Source organism: Salvelinus sp. IW2-2015, unplaced genomic scaffold, assembly GCF_002910315.2.
Source record: "Salvelinus sp. IW2-2015 unplaced genomic scaffold, ASM291031v2 Un_scaffold1859, whole genome shotgun sequence".
NCBI lineage: Eukaryota > Metazoa > Chordata > Actinopteri > Salmoniformes > Salmonidae > Salvelinus > Salvelinus sp. IW2-2015.
Genome location: NW_019943224.1, coordinates 259,016 through 264,417, shown reverse-complemented (window position 1 = coordinate 264,417; position 5,402 = coordinate 259,016). Strand labels below are relative to the sequence as shown.

At 46.4% G+C, this 5,402-nt stretch overlaps 1 protein-coding gene across 1 annotated transcript in view; it reads left to right on the top strand.

Annotated features, from left to right (window-relative positions):
* LOC139024774 (phosphatidylinositol-3,5-bisphosphate 3-phosphatase MTMR4-like) overlaps positions 1 to 5,402 on the top strand; it is a 27,772-nt gene that overhangs the window by 6,154 nt on the left and 16,216 nt on the right. Inside the window, exon 2 of the mRNA XM_070439705.1 lies at positions 998 to 1,164. Coding sequence (XP_070295806.1) covers positions 998 to 1,164 — 167 coding nt within the window. The remainder of the gene's footprint in view (positions 1 to 997; positions 1,165 to 5,402) is intronic.

The window sequence follows — 5,402 nt, the reverse complement described above, 5'->3', positions numbered from 1 at the left end:
ACTACACTCTTATGGAGGTCACAACTACACTCTTATGGAGGTCACAACTACACTCTTATGGAGGTCACAACTACACTCTTATGGAGGTCACAACTGGTCTGTTTCTACACGTCCATGTTCCCAGTCACATTTGCCATGGTTAAATGTGGTGGTTCGCGCTTTCAGTTTTGCACGAATGCTGCCATCTATCCAGGGTTTTTGGTTTGGATAAGTTGTGTAGCTGGAAAAATATCCTTTATCCATTTCCTGATGAACCCAGTCACCGAGTCTGTGTATACGTCCAATACTATTCTCACAGGTTACCCGGAACATTTTTCAAAACAATCTTGAAGCGTAGATTCCGATTGGTCAGACCAACGTTGAACAGTCCTTACCACTGGAGCTTCCCGTTTTTTAAGTTTCTGCCTATAGGTGGGGAGGAGCAGAATGGAGGTGTGATCTGATTTGTCAAAGGGAAGGCGGGGGGGAGGGCCTTGTAGCCGGCGAGTAGCAGGGTCAGTGTTGCGCGTGTAACGCAGTAGATGTGTTGATAGAATTGCAGTAGCTTTTTCCTCACATATCCTTTTATTAAAGTCCCCAGCTACAATAAATGCTGCCCCAGGATATGCAGGTTCCAGTTTTGCATATAGTCCATTGTAGTTACTTGGGGGGCTATACACGGCAGTGATGATGACTGAAGAAAATTCTCTCGGGATGTAATGCGGTCGCCATTTTGATGGTGAGGTATTTCAGATCGGGAGAACAAAAGGAACAAAAAGGACTTCCTGTACATTACCACAATCACACCATGAGTTATTAATCATGAAACAAACCCCTTCTGGCTTTCTTTTTCCCGGAGACTTCTTTCTTCCTGTCCCACGTGATAGTCGATTTAATATGGTGAAACTGTGATAATCCGTAATAATATGACGAAACCGTGATATTGTGGTAATGGTTTTAAAGGTCCTGGTCTCTGACTTCCTGTCCTGATGTGGTTTTTGTTCTGTTATTTCCTCAGATGCCACTTCTCCACGTTCAAGCAGTGCCAAGAGTGGTGGAAACGTCTGAACCGGGCCATAGCGCACCCTGGCAAGCTGGAGGATCTGTTCGCCCTGGCCTACCACGCCTGGTGTCTGGGGAGCAGCACTGATGACGAGGACCAGCACCTACACCTCTGTAGACCAGGTCAGAGTCACGTGCGCACAGACAGACAGACATTTACAGACAGACAGACATTTACAGACAGACAGACATTTACAGACAGGCAGACGTTTATAGACAGACAGACATTTATAGACAGACAGACATTTATAGACAGACAGACATTTACAGACAGACAGACAGACATTTACAGACAGACAGACAGACATTTACAGACAGACATTTACAGACAGTTACAGACAGACAGACATTTACAGACAGACAGACATTTACAGACATTTACAGACAGACATTTACAGACATTTACAGACAGACAGACAAGTGTGTGTGTGCATGCAGATACACACAGTAAGCACAGAGAATATACCGATTTTTGTGCTGAAGAATCAATGAACTGAGGGTTCTGGTTCCCTCTGTACCCATTGTGTTCATATCAAATCACCCCTTTCTCTCAGACAGGTGACCATGTCCTCTTTCTCTGTGTGTAGGTGACCATGTCCTCTTTCTCTCTGTGTAGGTGACCATGTCCTCTTTCTCTGTGTGTAGGTGACCATGTCCTCTTTCTCTGTGTGTAGGTGACCATGTCCTCTTTCTCTCTCTCTGTGTGTAGGTGACCATGTCCTCTTTCTCTCTCTGTGTGTGTAGGTGACCATGTCCTCTTTCCTCTCTAGTTGTTAGGCATTTCTGTCGTGACCATGTCTCTTTCCGGTAGGTACTTTCTCTCTGTGTGTGTACGGTGACCATGTCCTCTTTCTCTCTCTGGTGTAGGTTGACATGTCCTCTTTTCTCTCTCTGTGTGTGTAGGTGGACCATGTCCTTTCTCTCTCTCTGTGTGTAGGTGACCATGTCCCTTCTCTCTTCTCTCTGTGTAGTGTGACCATGTCCTCTTTCTCTGTTGTGTAGGTGACCATGTCTCTTTTCTCTCTCTGTGTTGTAGGTGACCATTGTCCTCTTTCTCTCTCTGTGTGTGTAGGTGACCATGTCCTCTTTTCTCTCTCTCTGTGTGTAGGGACCATGTACTTTCTCTCTCTTCTCGTGTGTAGGTGTGACCATGTCCTCTCTCTCTTGGTGTGTTAGGTGACCATGTCTCTCTCTCTCTCTCTCTCTCTCTGTGTAGGTGACCATGTCCTCTTTCTCTGTGTGTAGGTGACCATGTCCTCTTTCTCTCTCTTCTGTTGTGTAGGTGAACATGTTCATCCGAGGCTGCAGATGGACGGTTAAGAGATGAGCCTTTGACATGCGCCAACGCCTGGAGAGGTGTCTGAACATCAACTCACAATACAAGTACGACATTACACCACACACAGACACCCACACACAACACACACACACACACAGACACACAAGCCCCCCCAGTCTCAACGCAGAGCAGGAGATTTTATGGATCAAATCGCTCATCATGTAGACACAGCACCCCACCCTTAATTGCCATCCCACCTCTCCTAAGCAGACACGTCTGTCTGTTGTCAAATGGTCCCAGACTAGCTAACGGGAACAGACCTGGATTGGGGAGGGAAGCACTCAGCATTCAAATAGCTTTCTTTTGTTTCTTGGTCATTGCACAGTCCAGTGTTTAAACCTTCTCTCTCTGTTTACTTGGCTTTGATCATCGCTGTGACAGCCTGTGAGAGAGAGAGGAGGACGGTAGGGAGGGAGAGAGACGGTAGGGGGGAGAGAGGACCGGTAGGGAGGGAGAGAGGAAACGGTAAGGGAGGAGGCGGTAGGGAGGAAGGAGGGACGGAGGAGGAGGAGAGGAGACGGTAGGGAGGGAGGAGGACGTAGGGAGGGGAAGGAGGACTGTAGGCGACGGGAGAGAGGACGGTAGGGAGGGAGAGAGGACGGTAGGGAGGGGAGAGGAAGGGAGGAGGAGACGGAGGAGGGAGAGGGAGCGAGAGGGGGGAGGAGGGAGGTGGGACGTGAGGGAGAGGAGGAGAGGGGAGAGGGCGGTGGGAGGAGGAGGGAGGGGAGGGAGGAGGAGAGACGGTGGAGGAGGAGAGGAGAGGACGCGTAGGGAGGGATGAGGAGAGAGAGGAACGGTAGGGAGGAGAGAGAGAGACAGTAGGGGGGAGGGAGTGTAGAGCGGATAGAACGAGTGTAAGGGGATTAGTGGGGAGAGTAAGAGGGATTAAGTTGGGGGGTAGAAGTAAGAGGGCTTAAGTGGGGGTAGAGTAAGAGGATTAAGTGGGGGTAGAGTAAGAGGGATTAGTGGGGGTCAGGTAAAGGAAATGGGGATTAGAGTAGAGAGGAGTGTTAGTAGGGGATATGAGTGGTAAGAGGGATTAGATGTGGGGGTAGAGTAGAGGGATTAGTGGGTCAGAGGTAGAGGATTAAGGTAGAGTAAGACGGATTAGTAAGAGGGGTATGAGGGTAAAGTAGGTTAGGACCCCATAGGTGGGGAGGGTGGAGTCAGAGGGATGGGTGAGTAAGTGGGTGGTGAGTTAGAGTTAGTGGGAGTAAGGATTGGTGGGGTGAGTAAGAGGTATTGGTGGGGTGTGAGCTAAGTGGGATTGGTGGGGGAAGTAATGTAGGGATTAGTTGGGGGTGGAGTAAGAGGGATTGGTGGGGGTGGAGTAAGTGGGATTGGTGGGGGTAGAGTAAGAGGGATTAGTGGGGGTAGAGTAAAAGGGATTAGTGGGGGTAGAGTAAGAGTCGCTGTCATCGCTGTGACAGACTGCTCTCTAAAGGACCATCAGCCCGTGTGGCCCACACAGACTGGTAGTATACTGTTAGTAGGACTTTGTCTGACCTTCATAAATATTCAGCCCCCTTCAGCTATGACACTCGAAATTGAGCTCAGGTGCATCCTGTTTCCATTGATCATCCTTGAGATGTTTCTACAAATTGATTGGATTCCACCTGTGGTAAATTCAAATGATTGGACCTGATTTGGAAAGGCACACACCTGTCTATATAATGTCCCACAGTTGACAGTGCATGTCAGAGCAAAAACCAAGCCATGAGGTTGAAGGAGTTGTCCGTAGAGCTTTGAGACAGGATTATGTCGAGTCACAGATCTGGGGAAGTATACCAAAACATTTTTGCAGCATTGAAGGTCCCCAAGAACACAGTAGCCTCCATCAGTCTTAAATGGAATGAATTTGGAACCACCGAGACTCTTCCTAGAGCTTTTGGACTTGAACCCCATTCGAACATCTCTGGAGAGACCTTTAAAATAGCTGTGCAGCGACGCTCCCCATCCAACCTGACAGAGTTTGAGAGGATCTGCTGAGAAGAATGGGACAAAATACCCAAATTCAGATGTGCCAAGCTTGTAGCGTCAAACCCAAGAAGACTCGAGGCTGTAATCGCTGCCAAAGCGGCTTCAACAAAGTATTGAGTGAAGGGTCTGAATACTTATGTAAATGTGTTATTTCAGTTACTTTTATAAATTAGTAAACATTTCTAAAAACCTGGTTTGTCATTGTGGGGTATTGTGTGGAGATTTCAGGTGATGAAAAACTATTTAATCCATTTTAGAATAAGGCTGTAACGTAACAAAATGTGGAAAGATTCAAGGGGTCTGAATACTTTCTGAATGTACAAAGTAGAGGAGGCATGGATGGTGTTGTTGGGCTGTCAGAAAAGATTATAGTCCAAATAGATTATTGAGAACAGATTATAGTCCAAATAATTATAGAGAACAGATTATAGTCCAAATAGATTATAGAGAACAGATTATAGTCAAAATAGATTATAGAGAACAGATTATAGTCCAAATAGATTATTGAGAACAGATTATAGTCAAAATAGATTATAGAGAACAGATTATAGTCCAAATAGATTATTGAGAACAGATTATAGTCCAAATAGATTATTGAACAGATTATAGTCAAAATAAGATTATTAGCCTCCTGAATATCTCTGTTTTTAAGCGTTGCTTGGAGAAATCAATCTCACTTTGGATATCTGAGAATGAAAAGCCCTCTCTCTAATACACTCTCACCTAACATGTCACCTYACATGTCACCTAACATGTCACCTGACATGGCTTGATGCCCTACCTTGATAATTACCCTGCTTTTCTGTGTGTTTTCTATGTCTCGAGGCTTTTAGAGCCAGGCTCGTCAGTAGTGATACATGTACGCTACCGTTGAAAAGTTTGGGCTCACTTAGAAATGTCCTTGTTTTTATCCTAACCTGTCTCCCTCCTACCAGGCTATGCTTGGGTATATATCCTAACCTGTCTCCTCTCCTACCAGGCTATGCTGGGGTATATATCCTAACCTTCTCCCTCTCCTACCAGGCTATGCTGGGGTATATAT